At 39.2% G+C, this 20018-nt stretch overlaps 1 protein-coding gene across 1 annotated transcript in view; it reads left to right on the top strand.

Moving 5' to 3' along the window:
- Positions 1-20018, top strand: part of UNC13C (unc-13 homolog C) — a 402367-nt gene that overhangs the window by 307616 nt on the left and 74733 nt on the right. Inside the window, exons 23-24 of the mRNA XM_065411637.1 lie at positions 3711-3788; positions 4249-4278. Coding sequence (XP_065267709.1) covers positions 3711-3788; positions 4249-4278 — 108 coding nt within the window. The remainder of the gene's footprint in view (positions 1-3710; positions 3789-4248; positions 4279-20018) is intronic.

Here is a 20018-nt window from a genome sequence, read left to right as displayed (position 1 = left end):
CACATAGAACTGGGGGAGGAAATATGTTGGTAAGATTGGAACTGAACTGAATAAATGGAAAAATGGAAATAATATGCCCTCGTCGTCACCCAAGCGTGATATTATCACAATCGAAAGGTCACCAGCATATACAACAAAAGAAATCAGAAATATGTTATAGCTAAATAGCTGTACGCAGCGTACATTTCCCAGATCTGAAGAAGAGCTCTGTGTAAGCTTGAAAGCTTGTCTCTCTCACCAACAGAAGTTGGTCCAATAAAAGATATTACCTCACCCACCTTGTTTCTCTAATAGCTAAAGAGCAACAGTCCTTGGTTCCTTCCTCTTCTAAACACCACCGACAACATTTGAAATATTAATTTTTCTACCAAACCACAGAGATACGTATGGTGGAAAAATATTAACTATTCTCTGCTTACTATGCAATTACATTTAATATAACGTTAATAAATAAAACTACGAGTAATGAAAGAGTTTAGAAAACTTTAACTTTAGGCAGTGGTTTTATATAAATATTTCTACAAGGAAATGAATTTTATTCATATGGATGTGTCATATTTCAGACTCCCTTTCTACTTCAAATATCTTCATCCTTGGAGCCCCTATAGAAAACATATTGAAAAAGACATACATAAGGAGATTTCCACACATTTTGCGTCTGCCAATACTTAAATCTTGCTTACATCAGAAAGAAGACACTAAGCAGCAAGCCAGGCTTGGCAGTCATTACTGTAATAATTCCAAGAAACGCTGCTAGTCAGTTCACAACATACCAGAATACCATGTTGTCATAAGTTTGCCCAGCAGGGCATTTTCATGGTTCAGTCAAGGTTCTTCATCTTGTGAGCTATTGCCATAAGTAGCGGAAATAAGCAATCAGTGTAGATATAGATATATACATGCAAGTGTTGTGTGTCTTTACACAGATTCTCCCTACCTCCCACAGGAGCCACTGAGCTGAAAATGCCTTGGGGTAGAGTATCTCCTGTGATGTGGGAGTGAATGCATCCCCTGTTTTTCTCCCCATGCATCTGTCAGTCATCCAGCCCACCTGCTCCAGATGGTTGTTTATATATGGGTTTGGCCCAAAATGTTGCCATAGACAATTGCACTTTACATGTAGTGTACAAGTGAATTAAGACTTGTAGTATTGTACTTACAGTTCATTTCAAATTAATCCTAGCATTAAATCAAATTAACTGTTTTCTAGAATGAATGGACTCTGATACCTAATGTTAGGTCATCAAATCTCATGGTTTGTGTTGCCTCTCAGTCTGTCCAATGGGATTTTTTATAATCATTGAAGTGATTGATTTCTGAAGTCACCCTGGAACGCTAATCTTTGCTAAGGCTTTGGATAAGATAAATCTCATTATGGCTTTGTAACAGAGAAAAGGCATAAAGGATTCCAACAAATGACTTTATAGAAAGATCACTTATTTTTATTAGAAATCATCTATTTGAAATTCATATTTCTAGATTAATGAGATTTCATTTGATCTGGTGATCCCAAGTCTTTCATTTGATAGAAGAGGTTTAAATAAATACTGCTTTATGATTGTAGTTAAGTGCAAAGTTATTAAATTTATTTTAGGACCATTTTATTAATTCCATTCAATAAAATTGACATGCAAACTTTTCAAATAAAAAACAGACATAGCAGTACGTTTTCTATGGTGTATATTTCTTTATTAAATGTATCATCATATTTCCCCACAGCCTGGCACTGTTTATGAACATATTTCAGCTTTATGCATTGTGCTTGGTATTCAGTTTTGTGTGTTCTGTTTGACTGTCTGACTCCTCTATTTTCCATAAATAGAACTCTAAAGTTCAACATATGCAATAAGCTGGGAACATTTTTGAGCCTCAGATCTACCCTCATTGAAGTCAATGGAAATTTTGCCAGTGAATTAACGAGTGCAGGATCAGGTCCTTAATGAGCAACTATGATCTCAGAGGAAACTTTGAAAACTGTCTCATTAGGAACAATTCACCTGATACTTGTCTTTGTATTTAGCTTCTCTCTTCCTTTATTGCCAAGAGCACTGGCAGTTGTTTAGAACAGTGGTTCTCAATCAGGGGTCCGGGGCACCCTAGGGGCCGTGAGCAAATTTCAGGGGGGCCGCCAAGCAGGGCCAGCATTACATTTGCAGGGATCCAGGGTCCCATGGTAGAAAGCTGAAGCCCTACTGCATGGGGCTGAAGCCGAGGGCCCTGAGCTCTGCCACCTGGGGCTGAAGCCGAAGCCTGAGCAATGTAACTTCACAGGAGCCCCTGTGGCATGGGGCCCCAGGCAACTGCCCTGCTTGCTACCCCCTAATGCTGGCCCTGGCTTTTATGTGCGGAAATATCAACAGCGGTATCGTAACCTTAAGATATGACAGACTCTAGTATTCTGTGTTTGTGCACTGCCTAGAACAAAGGGGCTATGTTCTTGGTTGGCACTGCTGTAATAAACATAATTCATGATAGAAACTGGCTATTTTCAAGGGTTTGCAGGTTTATTTCCTAGGGGAACTAATTGGGGGCGGGGTCTTTTGTCTGGAATGTAATCCAAGATACTGGTGCTGAGTGCCCTCTTTCACATTCTTTCTGACCCAATCCTTAAGGATCCAGCACCAATATCAGATAGAAAAAGGAGCAGGACATAAAGGGGATAGGGTGGCTGCCTCTTGTGGGCAGGGATGGGGAGGATGGTTCAATAGTTACATGAGGTCAAGTCACTTGTTGCGGGAGGAAGAGAGATGAGAATCTCAGGACAGTGTGCTAAAATTTAGTGTACTTTATTGAGTATGAGTGATGAAAGGGTTAAGAATACTAGATAAGGATCTTCTATTTTTTTCCTCCAGTTTCCTTTTTCTTTCTGACCCTGAGTTCCCTTAGATTTTATAGAGTAGGATGCTGAATTATTTAAATGCTCTTCTGAACACTAAAGTCTACTCAAACCATGTTTCAGCCAACAGTGAACTGCATCACCAACTAAAAGGGTTTTAAATGTATGTGGGTTGCTGTTATCACTTCAGCACCCGTCGTCTTCTTGTGAGGTTTAAGTACAGATGCATTATAGAAATTCATTTCTTGAAGGTTTGAATGTAATGTGCAGATGCACTGGAACAGTAATCCTGCCAAAACAGAAATCTATTATCAAGATTTTTTTTACATTACAAAGTAGTGAATAAAGCCATACGAATTTACAAAGCCCCCGTAGTAGAACCTTTTTTGCATAATTCCAAAATAATCCGCTTAATTTAATCTCTGTATCTGGCAATTGCTATCTTTTGCAGTGTGATTCCCTCGGTCTTTGGCATACAGTTTGAAAAAGACTGTGGCTTAAGTGAAAAGCTTAAACAATAGTATTTTAAAAATAAAATATGAAGGCATGTTTATGCGACTAATATTGCTTAGATTATTAAAGCACTTTTAAAGTAATGCAAAATTGTTCACCTATGGAATAATTTAGAGCTTGTTATAGAATTGCCTGATTTATTCATATGCTGAGATCTCAAATGTTACCTTCATTGTAGTACATAAATGTATCAGTTTTATGATGGAATAGGAAGATTGATTTCCAGCAAAAAAGAATCAGATATTACAATCTTGAATCACTTTATTTATACTTCTTCCTTTTGGCCATTCTCAACTGTTATGTTTTAGTGTGTTTGTATCTGTTTGTTCATATAACAACACATGCTGTACTTTATTTACAGCCCTGTATCTTGATGAACAATATCCAGCAGTTGCGAGTCCAGCTTGAGAAAATGTTTGAGTCTATGGGAGGAAAAGAGGTAGGTGGTTTTAATTCCCTGCATTCACTGCACAGCTACTTAGAGATCATTAGCGGTATGTTCACAACCTATCCACAGCCTTTGCTTCTGCTTGCCAAGAAAATCAAAATGTAAAAATAAGACATATTACAGAGTTTAAAAAAATATAATATTTTATTTAAAAGCAATGCCATGTGAGAACTATATAATGCACCGGGAATGTCTGGGGAAACAAGTAATGCATTTTCATAGAAACATGCTAATGATCTGTAAAGTTCCACCAATATTGGATGTTTTATGTTGCATTCTATAGTGCCAGCTTGATTTTAATGTTCGTACTGGAATATATTTTGTTTTGGTTTTTTATGTACAAGTTTGTTTTGTTTGCATCTTCAAAATTCTGTAGAAAATGTGCCTTGTGCTTTGTCTGTAATGTGTCATGTCTTTGTCCAATGCCTTTGACTTGCAATCCACTGAGCAGAAGAAAGAAGGAGAGCGATTCTCTTATGAGGTTTGTGATAGTAAGCATCTTTTATTATACCTGACTCTATTTCCTAAGGCTAACAACAGTTTCCTACTAATTTCCATGTTTGCATTTAATAATTCCCTATAATGCTAACTACTATGTTTTGGCACTCAGTTTACACTCTGCATTAAATCTTTCAATATGCAAATAGTGTAAAGTATTCCATAAATCACAAGAAGGTTGTAAAATATATTCTTTTAAATGCACTTTCAATACCTAAAGTCCCAATCTTGCAAATCTCATTCAAATGAGTAATTCTAATCCACTCAAGCAGCATTCCAGCAATCATTCCTACTCAGCAAAGCATGTGCTTAATTTTAAGCATGTCTTTAAGTCCCATTGACTTTAATGGGACATAACCACATGCAGAGGTGCTTTGGTGAAACAGGTCAAGTAGTTCCTCTGATGTAATTGATTACTCACATGAGTAAGGTTTACAGATATTCCATCCAGAACAGACCTTCCATCTGGAAAGTGTTGATGTTGCTAATTAAATGGATATTAATGTATTCTTTTTCAAACTGTTACATCCAGTGTGAATCACTATACACTGATACAAGAAACATTTTAAAGCCTGATTTTTATAAGATAGAATAACATGAAAGGGGAAGTCAATGCCCACCACCCACCCTGGACAACTGTGAACCTTAAAATGCTCCTCACTTTTAATTTTATTGTAATGTATGTTTGTTTAGCTAAAACAAAGGTCTGAAGACATAAATCTAATTCTTCTTAAAAAACACTAAAGACATGATTTGCAGTATAATAAACGAGTGCTTCCGACAGACTCTTGTGCAACATGCAGGCATTTTAAAAAGCTTCATATCCGAAAATCATGCTTTGCTGAAGTTCATATTAGGTGCAGTGCATTGTTTTATGTCAAGTAACTTAAGATGTTACTGACACAATATGATGTGACATATCCCAAGCTACAGGTCAAATTATCAAGTTTCAAATAATGATTTGCTCTGTGAAAATGAAGTTGCTTTGTAAAACTTGTTTTCTTCCTTGAATAAAGAAGACCTTAAGATTTGAGTGAGGTACTCAAAATCCAATTGCCTTAGCAATAATCATGTTATTGGTAATTACATATACATAATTAGAATGAAATGCAGCTGTTTTATCAATTTTCATCTGTATATTAATGCTTCATCTCTTTAGGAACTGTATAAATCATAATATTTTAAGGAGCCAATCTTGCCAGTTTCAGAGCACATCCCATGATACTGAAGTCAGTGAGAATTAAGAAAACTCATAATCTTTTAGAATTAGGCCCAAAATACATTACTTGCCATTCATTCAATTAGCACTGTCAGGGGTCCCGCAGCAAAAACATTTCTGCAAATTTTTGCACCTGATAAAATCAGAGTCAGTGCACAATAGCGATGATACTCTGGTGTACTGGCTAAAACTGGGGGGAGGCACATCAAGCGTTTATAGAAATACTGTGGATTTATTGTTGGTATCTTTTTGTTAAATGGGCAGTAAAATGTAATCAGCTCAGCTGTGTAAAAGTGGAACTCTTCCTATTTCCCATGAACAAATAGGGATGGTGAATGTTCTGTTCCCACTCAAGTACATTTCTAATATTCCTCCTAAAGCAGCAACCTTTTTATAGCTGTTACTGAACCATATTTTAGAGATTTTTCTCTCTGTTTAAGGAGTGGGAAATGAAGAGCTGCAATATTTTTGTCAATGCTTCGTTATAAAGGGTGCTAAAAGTGTATCAGCCAGATTCTTACTAGAAAACAAAAATCTACTGTGTTATATCGGAATTATTTTTGTTTAATTTGTGTATTGTTACTTCATTATGCAGCCGTAGGTTAACTGTGCGGCTCCATGTTGACATTAAAAATCAGATGCACAGGATCCACTATTCACTCAGAAGTTCATTATTAAGTATCATCTGCATGATGATGCTCCCCGGAATGTGGTAGGTGCTTTCCAAACGAGACATTAGACACAATCCCTGCCCCAAAGAAAAATCTAAGTGAACAAGTATCTTATAAAGGAGATAGCATACAATCAGTTTATTTTAAAAAAAAAACCAACTATTCCCGCTAGCCCTTTACCTAATCGTTGTGCCAGGAGATGGATAGAGCAAGATATGAAAAGTTAGTGGATGGCAATGATCTTTTTTGAGATAGTGTGTGAATTCTAGAGGGAAGAGCGTAGGAAGGGGTGTCAGGTTTTAATGGAAGGGGTGAAAGGGCTGGAGGCAGTAACAAGGAAAGTTGCAAGAAATGAAAAGGCTGTCAAAAAAAAAAGGGGGGGGGGAGGGCAGAAGTCACCAGAGGGAAGAGGAAGGAGACCAAGAAAAAGTGGAATGGATTTGTGTTGGCACGAGGGGACCAAGAATTTGGAAGGGGAAGGAGGAGCTGTTGATGGCAAAAGGGTAGAGAAGTGTAAGTAGTGGGAGATAGCTACATTCTTTTCTCTTGATAATTCATGTTTGTACACAGCAATTGCTGAAATGTTTCTAACTGGATTTTTTTTAAACCTCATTCCTCTATGACTTAACAGTTATCCTGTTTTCCCTCCAAAATTGGCTCATGTCTGAAATGGGGGAGAAAACTCCCTACAAAATTAAATTATCTTTCTATCAGAAAGTTTCATGTGGTTTTAAAAAAGAACAAAAACTGCATTACAGGAGTAGATGGACATACAAGAGGTGTGTACAGCATGTGTTCCCTGTCGGTCTGTCTGTGCCAATCTGTTGTCTCTTGTCCTATAAGCTATCTGGAGCAGAACTGTCATTTTGTTACATTTATACGGTTCCCAGCACAATGGGGTGCTGATCCATGACTAGGTCTCTTAAGCATTATGATAATACAAATAATAAATAATATATAAAATATCAGTATTTTATTTCACTTACTATATTTTTAAGTGAACTTAATACTTGTGAAAGTCTTTCAGGACTCCAAAGTTCTCTATCCCCAGGACACCCTCAGTATTACTGTAAATTTCTCCATACTGCTGCACCAATATTCCTTGACTCTGACCTGTCTTAGGGATGATAACCACCATGCCCATTCAAACTCTGGTGTCCATGATGCCCAGTAAGGATGCACATTAGTGCCAGAATGATTGGAAGCATATGAAGGGAGATTGGAAAAACTTGTATAGTTTCTAAGGTAACAATTTCAATCATGATAAAAATATATTAAATAATGAATGGTCTAGAGAAGGTAGATAGGAAACTTCTGTTCTCCCACAATAACAAGACGGCAGTCAATTAAATTTAAAGGTAGTGAATCAAAACTAATAAAAGGAAATACATTTTTATACAATGCATAATTAGACGGTGGCGCTCATTGCCTCCTGATGGTGTGGTGGCCAAGAATTTAGCAAGATTTCAAAGGGGATTGGATATTTATATGACTAAGAAGAATATCCAGAGCTATAATTGTTAATGCTAACAAAATTATTAAAAGGATATTAAAACTCCTGTTTCAGGGTCTAAGCCAGTTGCTAACGATAGTGGATTAGGAGACCTAATGTGTGGGGCAGATTATCCCATATCTACTTATTGTAAGATTCTTACATCTTCCTGTGAAATATCTGGTTCTAGCCACTGTCAGAGACAGGATACTGGACTAAATGGACCTCAGGTTTGATCCAGTCTGGCATTTGTTCTCTAAGAACTGAGACTAACAGCATATTTCATATCAGGCACCAAATTGCCTTCAAACCTCAGTGACTTTCTGTAACTAAAAACCCATCATCAGATTCTGATCGCAGCCTAAAATCTAAAGTTACTGCAGATTTACAGTGTCGTAACTACAATCACAATCTAGTTCCCATTCTGATTTGACCCACTGACCTAAATCCGAAAGACTCCAAAATTCTATTACCAATCTCCTGAGTCATCCTATACTACTCATCTTGAAAACAAATACACTCACAAAGTACACTCGCCCACCTAATAATGTTTATTTCCTATTACACTACTTTATATAGGATTTTACTCATGTGTTTGAATTGCACCAGTAAGATTATTTCTCTATAGAACTCCCCTCTGTTCCTGATAGCGTTACTAGTCTCAAATACCATAAAACAGTGAAAATAGTCTGTGCAAGTTATGAACCCCCATCTCTATTACTTGAATATTAAGTTATATAGTAAATGAGAAATGAGAGTTGACACACTGAGAAATTAATTGCTGTATCAATGCTCTCGTAGCCTAGATAAGTAATTGAATAGAGTAGAAAAGTCAAGTTTAAGTTACAGTGCTGCTTCTAAATCTTGTTTCCTGGAAACTCAGCAAGGATCTGCAAGCCCTGATTTGGGATAAAATGAGTTATCATTAATGTTATATCGCAAAGGAAAATACAGACTATTAGAAAGTGACAGAACATATATCAGACAGGAACATAACACATTCAATGGTAAACCATTAATCATTACTCTTAGAACCAGTTCAGAAACACTGCTCTGTATTCCAGAACTGAAAGGGTTACATTCACCCCTTTGCCACTTCAAACCCCTTTGCCACTTCAAACCCCATGTACCACCAACTCCCACTTAACATTCATTTTGAGGATGTAAGTGGGACCTGAACCTGCAAAGAAAACTGTGCAGATAGACATCTGCCCACATGGCTGGCTCTCCTTGCACAAGCTGGGGCCTAAGAACGTGCATTGGCTTTGGACTGGCCCTCTGCACAGAGGTGAATTTCACCCAAAGAGAGAAAAGAAATTGATAAGGATAGAAAAATTATACTGTACTCCTCTCTGTTTATGTTGTGTTACTCATTTGGATGAAGCATGAAGGGGACTAGTTTGACTATTGTTGGGTGATACTGGCATGAAGCATGTGTTCCTTCCTCAGTATAAAGATGGAAAGACCTGTTAAACAGATTAGTGGGTGGTGAGAGCTGTAATCTCTGAAAGAAACAAATTTAGATTTGCTGTACCCGAAACCGCTTCTGTCAATGATATTAACCAAAAAACCCATTACTTTTCACATTACTAGTAAGATTTTCTGCAGTTGGAGCCGTATTAAAGAAAAACACAGAAAGGAAGTAAAGTATGAATGTAATAAACAAAAAGAAAATGTCTAATGAGACTATAGCACTGAAAGTTCTGTGGACACAAAGGCTTTTCCCACATTGGCAAGTGCAAAATAGAGTGATGCATTCAGTAATGCTCCAATTAACCTATTAAGTGCAGAAACTAGAATACATTTACAGGAATTTTTATTACTGTAGATTCTTAAATAGATTCCACAGCTGAATAGGAGCAAATTAAAAATTTCTATAAGCTAGAGAACTAAAGTTCTTTAACACATTAAAAATTCTATTTTGGAAGTTTGTGGAAGAGATGACTATTTATATAAACCTCTTATACTCAGTAAATTAGTGTAATGCCAACATTTAGGAGATTTACCTTTGGGGTATATTTTCAGTTCATTGTTTGTGAAATCCAGCCCATGCCAAGGCCCACACAGTGCCCTCAGCACCAGGTGGATAGCCTATAATAGGGGTCAGCAACCTTTCAGAAGTGGTGTGCCGAGTCTTCATTTATTCACTCTAATTTAAGTTTTCGCGTGCCAGTAATACATGTTAACATTTTTAGAAGGTCTCATTCTATAAGTCTATAATATATAACTAAACTATTGTTGTATGTAAAGTAAATAAGGTTTTTAAAATGTTTAAGAAGCTTCATTTAAAATTAAATTAAAATGCAGAGCCCCCCGGACCTGTGGCCAGGACCCTGGCAGTGTGAGTGCCACTGAAAATCAGCTCACGTGCCGCCTTCGGCACGCATGCCATAGGTTGCCTACCCCTGGCCTATAAGTAAGTGGCACATATGCTGGCCCTCTGCACAGGGGTGAATTTCAACCTGTATACACTGTAATTGGAGGTGTGATTGCTAGCTTGACTCTAACTAGCGTAGCTAAAAATTGGAGTGATGATGTGGCACAGACCCTGTTGTGGGCTATGGATGTGAGTGTGTACTCTGAGTTCCAGGTGGGCTTGTACGGCCCATGTGGAAGCCTGCCCTGCTGCATCTTTACTGCTATTTTCAGCCATGCTAGCTAAAGCTAGCACAGGAGTGCCTATACTAGCTGCAGTCACACTGCCAATTGCAGGATAGACATATCCACAGGAGATTTCAGCTGCACAAATTGAGTCGTGTTACTCACACTTCATTTGGAGCTTTTAAAATGGTATCCCTAGAGGAGATAGGATACACTGAAATAAATTCAGAATTGTACATTGAAATGGGATATGTTTTTATGGTGCCAACATTCAGACAGCCCAAATTCAATTTACTAAACTCAATCCTGGAGCCTTAAAATGACCACCGCCTTGTGGGGTGAATTCCATTAAAGTTCACGACTTCTTCTTTTTTTTTTTTTTTTTAAATCTTCCTTCCAGGACAAGTGGAAATTAAAGGCTTGAGAACTAAACATTTTTGTTTCTACTTATACTTAATATGAAATACTTTTCCCTGCCTGTGACAAATTACTCATGTTCCACATGCACGGCACCCACTAAAGTAAATAAGAGTTATGCTTACAAGAGAGGGCATGCAGGATTGGGCCCGTATTATAATCAGAGTGGAACACTAAGCTTTTTGAAGTTGTTGTTTCATGCAAGAATTTCAATACGTTGACTGATGATGTTGTGTCTATATGGGCTTAGATTACCTGCTCCACTAGTTACCAGAGAGAGAAAATGGCTTTACCAAGGTAACTCTCAGAACCCAATAGTGTGCCTAATTCCTGCTCTAAATACTCGTGCGCGCAAAGTAAGGGGAACAAGTACATTTGGTAGGTGATCAAAATAGGTTTTTCTTCCATCATTGCTTTTAAATCAAGTAATCTTTTAGAAGAGGAAAATATTGTATCTGAGAGAACTGATTCAAATACTGGTGCCTAGCTCAGGGGCCTAACACTTTATTTTATAAGTCAGGTGTATGTGTGTTAGAGAAGCAAGATATGTTTGTTGCTCACTATGAATGCAGTAAACGGACAAACAGCTTCAGCTTAGCTCAGCTGTACTCAGTGTTATCAAATATAGCTTGGAAAAAACCTGCCCATTTGTGAAGAACTTTGTTATCCTACTGCCCCTGTGATGGTGCTCACGTATGTCTTTCTGTACTGAATGAGACAGTCTGGATTTGGGAATGGAGGATGCAGAGGATTTATGTTAGCAGGTGGGAAGAGGAGAAATGGCTGCAGAAGTGCTCCATGTTCACCAGGCTGGCCTCTGCCCACAAAAGCAAGCACCAAAGAATCCATGCATTCCTCCCCATGAAGGTGCAAGCATCATAGGCCCTTCTGGCCCCATTCATATATACTGGAAACCACACTGGTTCCACTGCCAAGGGACCATCTGCTAAGACCGCAGGAAGAGAGAGCAGTTAGAATAAGTCTTCTGAGTCACTGAGAGCTGTTATGGGCTGTGGAATGGAATATGTAGATGTGCATTTTTGGCTCACTGGTTTGATATAGTATTTTCAAGACTGGCCAGAATTTATCCACAGTTGTTTCAGAGAAAGGGAGAGTAACTTCCTCTCAAGTTATTTAATCATCATCTTCACTGCTGCCTTATTCAGGCTCATCTTCTGAGGCATAAATTAGAGAGGCAGATGTACTGCATATACTGGGAATGTTTCCAAATTCACCTTTTCAAAAGTCACACATTTATTATCTGCTCAAAGCAGGGTCTTTCGGTCTGTAAGAAAGCACTGAGATGCATTCTCAGTACATGCGGGCAGAACGGGAACAGCAGTTTGGGCAGAAACAGTCACAACTGAGTTTACATTGCCCAGCGCAGTAAATGGGTTTTCACTTTCAGTATAGCAGGATTCTTTGATTGTTGAGTTTGCCTGGTTAGAGCTGTTTACCTAAAAAATATGTTCTGTTCTAAAAAATAACATGTTTTGAAGAGATTTATAACAGTCTAGCACACACCTTTTTTTCGTACACCTGAGTGATGTAGGTAGATCACACTAAGGTTTGGATGTTGACTTAGTATGGGCTCCATAATAGAGAGTATAATTAATTCTGGCCCAGACTGTGAACAGAAGGAACTGAGATTCGACTGATCTCTCCTGGAGGAGAGAGGGAAGGCGCATGACTCCAAGGAATCATCCTCTTCTCTGTGGGACCCCACAGAATTCCCTCTATTAGAGCTGTTTTAGGGGCAGGGTCAATATGGAAGGGAGTGGAACAGGAGACCAGCCACAGCACCCAACCCTACAGAGTCCATACTACCTAAAGAGGCATTAACTCACTCAGATGACCCTCTGGAGGGGGTTAGTACAGATGTACCAGCTCCTCCTTTGCACCTCCCTGATTCTAAAGTTATCAGGTCTTGCTACGGATCCTGTTTGGCCTCCCAGTAACCAGTCAGTGCCGCTTAAAGACCCTCTCATCTGAGGGAGAAACAGCTTTTCCTGATTCCTGTGTCCCTTTTTCATGGGTTTCTTGCAGGAGTGGTATATGTGGCCCTCTAACTTTTATGGTTTTCCCTTGGAATGTTTGAGATTTTTGAGGTGGAGCTACATCCAAGAATAGTGGGAAATAGGCCAAGGAGATTCCCCTGGGAGACAGAATATACAGATACACCCATTAAGAAGGAAAATGAAACAATTATGGTCGTGATGCATGAAGTGCATGCTTAAATAGGAGATCTTGGGTGCTGTCTCCTGAGATAACATTCAGGAACTGTGCTCTTAGCAGTTTCCGTTAATGGGGCCTTTGGGCAGTACTGAACTACAAATAACAACAATGTGCATCTCCACTGTAGATTATTAGTTGCTCATTCTTCAAGTACTGTAATTGTAGTGGCTTTGCTACTGGAGTGTTTTCCTTGGGGATAAATATTTAAATGGTAATGTTGTTAAGCATTCAAAGCTAGACTGTGAAAAGCAACTAATCATTACTATCCATAGCTACATGTTAGGAAAAGTTAGGCTGATTTATTTCCATGCACAGGAATTATTAGATAATGAAGGAACACAAGTTCGACACCGTGTAGAGTCAAGCACGAGGGTTTATTACGCACAGCGCTGGCGGAGTGTCACTTGCTTATTAAGCTCAGTGAGACACTGCTAAGCAATTGATTACAATAGATTATATAGGGTGCCAATGGGCGGAGAGAAGCGACGGGGTGGGAGTTCCCGAGCCCCTGGATGGGTCCTAGCAGCAAGACGAAATTAGCACAATAAGCCAATAGTCTAAAAGATTACATAATGGCTCCGCCCATAGCTCAGGTTAACATGTTTGCTAATACACAGGTGTTCTCCCTCAAAATTCTCCTCTTGCAATCTGTAAATTAAATCCTGATTTCAGGTCCATAGAAATGACAGTGGCTTTTTCCAGACAAGTTGGCCCACAGGAACATTCCTGGAGGGTGTAAAACAAAAAGAACAGTAAACAGTACACAGCAATGACAATTGTTTATGGTTACCCCTGCGTTTCTACAAGCTGGGGTTGGCATCTGTGAGGGAGGCTGCATCTGTGAAAGGGAGGATGCCGTAACTCATGCTATCATGTTAGGCCTCTCCCTGAACTCTGGTTGGCATTTGGGGAGTATGTACCGTTATCTTCTTCCTGTACCAGGGAGCAGATTTTAATGTGTCTCTTAGTGAGTTGTGTGACTGTAACTCCTGATAAGCCTCCCAATTACTTCTCTCCACCTGGAGTTACGCTGTCTCAGCTTATTTTATGTATAGTTGAGACAAACAAGGCTGTCTCCTGTCTCTTGCTTATCCCAGCATTCTTTAGCCATGTATTGTCCATTGTTAACTAGGCCTCATGCCTCAGACTGGGCCGTGGAGTATGGGCCTATGTGAAAGATTCTTAACAGAGACTGTGGTCAAGATCTTACATACATATTATTGGGATTTTGGCCCTTCAGATAAATGGTCACCAGTTCATTTCAAATCTTGTAAATGGCCAAGTCATTCTCATTGTCCATAGCCTAAAAACATGCTAAACATTCCATTAAGACTTAACATTATTAGATTAATATTCTTCATGTCTGTAGAATTAATGAATTGGTGCCATTGCATGAGCCAATAGAATGAAAGTTGAGCAATTGGGAGGAGATTTTTAGTGTCTGTTTAAAATGTTTTTCATAAGACCTACTCAGCCTATAAGACTAATTAACATTTTGGATAAAAGAAGGGTTTATTAAAGATTCCACATGCTCAGCCCATTTATTAAAGGTATTAAGATTAGAGACATCAGTGAAGCCTCCTACAGGTTCTCTAGCTAAATCAGGGAAGGCCAGATTTCACATTCCTGTTATCAATAAGATAAAACACAAGCAATAAAAAAAAAACTTTAAACAGTTCTGTCCTCCTCATATACCATAAAGTAGTAAAAATGGACACAAGCCCAATTTTCACAAAACCATTTGCAGGTCACCTTTAAGTCCTGCATTAAGGTCTTAAATTAGGCCTTGAGGTGAATTTCATGTCAAGTCCTTGTTCAGTTTAGGGAGTTTACCCGGAGTAAGGCATGAATAAAGAACTCAAGATTTTGCCCTCAGTGATGAAGTGAAGCATAAAATACTTCGCCTGCATAGCCTGTATTCAATGTTACATTTTCCTGTCAAGTGAATTTCTTGAAGGAAAGTGCATTCATGTTCAACTTTTTTCCTTTTCAAAGTGCCACTAAAACGTTTCCCCTCGAATTGGAATTCTGAATCCCTAGACATTCCAAGAACAAACTCTACTGGCCAGTTTACCTTATTGAACTAGTACATACAAAGAAACAAAACAAGCAATAAAGCCTGTCAATGGTTTCCTAGCGAGGTGAAAATAGTTTCCCGTTGAGCTCACGGAAGGCACAACAAAACAGATACGATTTTCAGCAGAAAACAAGACCTTATATTGGTTAAAGCAAAACTAATTTTATACAAAATTGAAAGCTGTTAATCTCTTCAGTTCTACATCATGAAAGGGTGTTCAACAAGTTTGCCTGTCAAATGGTGCAATGAAAACCCTATAATAAAACAACAATCCCCGCATTCAAAGCAGGACTGTTGGGAATGACAGGACAGGGAGCTCCATAAATAGAGAAAAAAACTCAGCCACTAGCCATTAATATAAAATTCTCAGAAATATATATATATATATATATATATATATACACACCTCTACTTCGATATAACGTGACCCAATATAACACGAATTCAGATATAACGCGGTAAAGCAGCGCTCCGGGGGGGCGGGGCTGCGCACTCTGGCGGATCAAAGCAATATATAACGCGGTTTCACCTATAACACGGTAAGATTTTTTGGCTCCCGGGGACAGCATTATATTGGGGTAGAGGTGTGTATATATATATAAAATATATATATATACATACATACCATATATATATATATATATATATATATATATATATATATATATATATATATATATATATATATAAAATCTGTATTGCAGAAATACAAATTAGCCTACTGAGAAGGGTATTGAAAAAAAAAAGATGCTCTCTAATCAAAACAAGATTAATCTCTCACAGTGAAAAAAAGATAGGAGCATGGGAACTGAAGCAGAATTTTTTTTATCAATACAATAGGCAAGTGTAAGAAACCACATATGTAGGAAAGTTTGCTTTAGCACCTTATCACATTACCCAGGGTACAATCTGGGCTATTAGATAGCTATGTCCTCTCAGTTCTCTACCCTGGGGTGCCTTTTACACTGCTTCATTGTGAGAGCAGCCACTCCTGGTCTGTTCAACACAGTCTTCAGCATGTCAGTTACTCCCAGATATACTGCAAGAGTGCTTCAGCCAGCCAGCCTACCACTCTTGCATTATACTGCAAAGCAACACCAGCAAAATCCCAGTCCCAGACTTTCCCCCAGAAGTTTGTGTCTTGTACTGCACAAGCCTTGTTATCTCAAATGGAGTTCCCCAAACACTTAAATTAAAAAACACTGGATTAGATAAAACAATAAAACAAGTTTATTAACTACAGAAAACTAGATTTTAAGTGATTACAAGTAATGAGGCATAAAGGTCAAAATTGATTACAAAGAAATAAAAGGTAAAATGCAAGCTAATGCCTAACTTAACAAGCTAAGTGTATTTAAAGCAAAAAGGTTTCTCTCACCACACGCTTACAGCAGTCTGGCTGGATTTCTTTCAACCAGGACCAGTTCAGTGATGTTTCTTTTGTCTTTCAAGTATTGTTGACACCATGATTAGAGATGAGGGGAGAGAGGTGATTTGAGGCCTCTGTTCCTCATTTTTATATTTCTTCCTCCTCTTTGAGAATCATTTCCAGCTGGGATTCAGGCAACAGTCTGTTTGCACAGGAACTTCCAGCTGTTCCATTGCGAAGATGTAAATTTCTCACTCCCAACCTTCTTCCTGCCAAAGAATGGCTACTTAACCAGGTGATACTCCATCTGATTATGGTGACACCTAGCTGGGTTGCTGGCTAGCCTTTTCTCTCTGGGGAATTGGTTTGAAGTTATTTCCCAAACTTGAACCATGTCTTTGTGACGGGTTGGATTACAGAAACCCCCTTGGGAACTGCCACCTAATGTACCAAGGCTACCTCTGCTCCTGTTTTCCCTACCAGCTCAGGACTCCAGCACCCTGTCTTGCTGAGCCAGACACTCCCGTCTGCTCCAACAAAGACCCAGGGTCTGAATTGCTTGCCCCAAAGCTGCAGGTTTACCTGAAAACAGCTCACAGAAGTGTGCTTGTCTTTAGCACTCAGATGCCCAACTCCCAATGGGGTCTAAACCCAAATAAATCCGTTTTACCCTGTATAAAGCTTATGCAGGGTAAACTCATAAATTGTTCGCCCTCTATAACACTGATAGAGAGATATGCATGGCTGTTTGCTCTCCCAGGTATTAACACATACTCTGAGTTAATTAATAAGTAAAAAGTGATTTTATTAAATACAGAAAATAGGATTCAAGTGGTTCCAAGCAGTAACAGACAGAACAAAGTAAGTTACCAAGCAAAATAAAATAAAATGCGCAAATCTATGTCTAATTAAACTAAATACAGATAATCTCACCTGTAGAGATGCTTCAGTAAGTTTTTTCCTCAGACTGGACACCTTCCAGGCCTGGGCACAATTCTTTCCCCTGGTACAGCTCTTGTTCCAGCTTAGGTGGTAGCTAGGGGATTCTTCATGATGGCTCCTCTCCTCCCCCTCCCTTTGTTCTGTTCCACCCCTTTATATATATTTTGCATAAGGCGGGAACCCTTTGTCGCTCTGGGTTTCCAGCCCCCCTCACTGGAAAAGCACCAAGTTAAAGATAGATTCCAGGTCAGGTGACATGATCACATGTCACTGCAAGACTTCATTACCCAGTTGCCAGCACACACATATACAGGAAGACTCACAGGTAAAACACAGCCATCTGCAGACAATGGTCCTGGTTAATGGGAGTCATCAAGATTCCAAACCACCATTAATGGCCCACACTTTGCATAATTACAATAGGCCCTCAGAGTTATATTTTGTATTTCTAGTTTTAGATACAAGAGTGGTACATTTATACAAATAGGATGATCACACTCAGTAGATTATAAGCTTTGTAATGATACCTTACAAGAGACCTTTTGCATGAAGCATATCCCAGTTACATTATATTCACTTATATTTTTATAAAACCATATAGAATGCACGTCACAGTCTTATACAGTAGAACTTTATAAGTTTACATACAATGTTGCCACACATATTTTACCAGGACAATAATGTTTGGCAGAGTTTTCAAATGATACCTCACAAGTCATACTTTGTATGAAATGTATCATTGTCTTGTAAAAGTGGTGAACATAAGGATACCGACTGTCACACACCTGTTTGTTTTAGTATAAAGGAGGATGGCCAAGTATCCATGCTAAATTATTAGTGAAAATCAAAGGTTCTACTGAGTCCTAAAAAAATAAATGTGCATCCTGCAGTTTCCTGTGCAAACTCTAGCAAATTTACAGTTAACAAGGTTGTCTCCTTACTAGCACATTTTGGTTCAGGTTAAATTTCAGATGGGAATAGCTAACCCATTATGTAGAAAGCAGCCATGCAGAATTCACAGGCTCTTTGACACATTTCCAAGCTTTGGACATTTTAAAATTTTGTGACAGTTTTAGGCGAGTAGTATCTTGAAATCAAATAAAGATGTACAAATATTTCTTGAATTTTTTAGTAGTTCTGCAAATGTATTCTGCCTATATTTAACATTCAGAATTAGTCCAACCACTAATGATATATTTAATAATCTTGAATTAATGGACTTTATGAAATGTGCCAACTAATTTTAAGTAACTGTGTTCTGTTTTGGGTAAAAAATAACTGTATTATTTAAGAAGGAGTTAACGAGGCAGAAATATTTATCAAGATGGGAATATTATGTAAATTAAGAATTGGTAGAAAAAAAGTGTTTGAAGTTAACCTGTTAACAACCATTTCCATGGCTGATACAAAATTTGCTATGGTCATGAGGCCACGACACTTAACAATTAATCAGATTACAGATTTCTTTTGGGATCCAGCCCACACACTGCATAGAACAGGGGTCGGCAACGTTCGGCACGCGGCTCGCCAGGGTAAGCACCCTGGCGGGCCGGGCCAGTTTTATTTACTTGCTGACGCGGCAGGTTCGGCCGATCGCGGCCCGCACTGGCCGCGGTTTGCCGTCCCGGGCCAATGGGGGCGGCGGGAAGCGGCGCAGGCGAGGGATGTGCTGGCCGCGGCTTCTCGCCGCCCCCATTGGCCCGGGACGGCGAACCGCGGCCAGTGGGGGCCGCGATCAGCCGAACCTGCCACGTCAGCAGGTAAATAAAACTGGCCCGGCCCGCCAGGGTGCTTACCCTGGCGAGCCGCGTGCCAAACGTTGCCGACCCCTGGCATAGAACTATGAATGGAACCCAAGCAGTTGGGGAATGAATGGGTCATGCATTCATGTTCTATTTTTTAAATAGATTTGAAAAGTTAGGGCCCACTGGTCATTTTGTTTTCTCTCTATGACAGTCTGTTCCACCAATAATTTACTCTTCCCCTTAAAATGGGGATAATCGTTGGACTTCATTTCCATCTCCACCAAACTGTCAGCAGCACATCAGACCAGACTTCACACTTCATCACTTGATAAAGAATAAAAACCTATACCAGACACTTGATTTTTGGATATCCACTGCTCCTTATGCAATACCCTCTGAATGTGGTGGATGATCTATATCAAAAGGTGTTTGATCCACCATAATATTCCCTGTCTGCATTGAAACTTGTAAACTTCAGAACTGCCCAGGATTCAGTCACTCACTTCACTTCCCTATTCACTTCAGAGTTTAGTTCTGATTGTTTTCTTACACTCAGATTGTTGAACTCAAGGGAGGATGACACCAAGGGTAAACAAAGGGCATGGCTACACTTGCAGATGTAGAGCGCTTTGAGTTAAACCAGTCTTCGTAGAGCACAGTAGGGAAAGCGCTGTAGTCTGTCCACACTGACAGCTGTCAACGCACTGGCCACATTAGCAGCTCTTGCAACAGCCACAGAGAGCAGTGCATTGTGGTAGCTATCCCAGCATGCAAGTGGCTGCAACGTTCTTTTCAAATGGGGGGCCGTGGGGTGGAGTGTGACGGAGTATGTTGTGTGTATGTGGGGGGAGAGCGAGTGGGTTTTTTGGGGGCTGAGAGCATGTCAGAATACTGTCTTGTAAGTTCAGACAGCAGCAGACATCCCCCTCCCCCCACACCTCTCTCTCTCACACAC

The sequence above is a fragment of the Emys orbicularis genome, chromosome 10 (genome assembly GCF_028017835.1).
Source record: "Emys orbicularis isolate rEmyOrb1 chromosome 10, rEmyOrb1.hap1, whole genome shotgun sequence".
Taxonomy (NCBI): domain Eukaryota; kingdom Metazoa; phylum Chordata; order Testudines; family Emydidae; genus Emys; species Emys orbicularis.
This window is presented reverse-complemented; position numbering and strand designations above follow the sequence as displayed.